This window comes from Parus major, unplaced genomic scaffold (assembly GCF_001522545.3).
Source record: "Parus major isolate Abel unplaced genomic scaffold, Parus_major1.1 Scaffold436, whole genome shotgun sequence".
Taxonomy (NCBI): domain Eukaryota; kingdom Metazoa; phylum Chordata; class Aves; order Passeriformes; family Paridae; genus Parus; species Parus major.
In genome coordinates this window covers 24,502-25,362 of record NW_015379341.1, presented here as the reverse complement: position 1 = coordinate 25,362, position 861 = coordinate 24,502, and the positions used below count along the sequence as shown (strand labels likewise).

At 62.4% G+C, this 861-nt stretch overlaps 2 protein-coding genes across 2 annotated transcripts in view; both read right to left on the bottom strand.

Moving 5' to 3' along the window:
* The window catches only part of LOC107199109 (neuropathy target esterase-like), a 22,606-nt gene that overhangs the window by 11,473 nt on the left and 10,272 nt on the right, over positions 1-861 (bottom strand). The window lies entirely within an intron of this gene.
* Positions 55-748, bottom strand: LOC117243797 (neuropathy target esterase-like). Its single transcript, XM_033511678.1, has 2 exons — positions 620-748; positions 55-314 (listed from the first exon to the last, which is right to left on the bottom strand). The coding sequence occupies exons 1-2, from the start codon at positions 731-733 to the stop codon at positions 105-107; spliced, it is 324 nt and encodes a 107-aa protein (XP_033367569.1). The 5' UTR covers positions 734-748; the 3' UTR covers positions 55-104.

Genomic DNA, 861 nt, shown 5'->3' with positions numbered 1-861 from the left:
ACCACCCCAAAGCCATGAGGAACCACCCCAAAACCACGTGGGATCCCCTGAGCCCAGGGAGCACCACCAAGCGCCGGAGATCCACCACGGGGACGCGCCAGGACTCACTCGTAGAAGTCGGACTTGGAGATCTTGAGGAAGGTGCAGTCGCGGTTGGCCTTGATGGTGAAGATGAGAGGTTCCCCGGTGAGCACGGCCAGCTGTCCCACCAGCTCGCCGGGCTGCGTGAGGAACAGGCAGACGTCCTCCTCCTTGTCGATCATGCGCTGGTAGACGTGGAGACACCCCCAGAGCACGAAGTGCAGGCTCACGTCCTGCCGAGAAGGTCCCCTGTCACCTCCCAGGGTCACCCCGGGAGGTCCCACCACCATCACGAGGGGTTCTTCTGGTTCTCCTCGGGTTGTTTCTGCCCCACCACGAGGTCGGAGGAGGTGAAGGTCCCCCAAACCCACCTGGTCACCCTGGTGTGGTGGACCAATGTCCACCATTGCCACCCCCTGTCACCTCCCAGGGTCACCCCGGGAGTTCCCACCACCATCACGGGGGGTTCTTCTGGTTGTCCTCGGGTTGTTTCTGCCCCACCACGAGGTAGGAGGAGGTGAAGGTCCCCCAAACCCACCTGGTCACCCTGGCGAGCGATGACCGTGCCGCCCTTGGCGTGGTGGAGCAGGACGCGGTTGTTAAGCAGAGAAGGGTCCTGGAGAGGAGAACGAGACCATTGTGGGGTCACCATGAGGGTGATGGGATGACCAGGAGGCCATGGAGACCACCACAAAGCAATGGGGTCCACCATGAGGAGATGGGAACCCACCCCAAAGTGATGGGGGACCACCATAAAGGTGGCCAAGACCACCACGGAGA

Bases quoted from the DNA above. Each gene is read 5' to 3' on its own strand.
- LOC117243797 (XM_033511678.1), bottom strand. From the start codon at position 733: ATGGTGACCCCACAATGGTCTCGTTCTCCTCTCCAGGACCCTTCTCTG. The intron at 315-619 runs GTGGGTTTGGGG...CCTTCTCGGCAG, and splicing joins TCGCTCGCCAGGGTGACCAG to GACGTGAGCCTGCACTTCGT.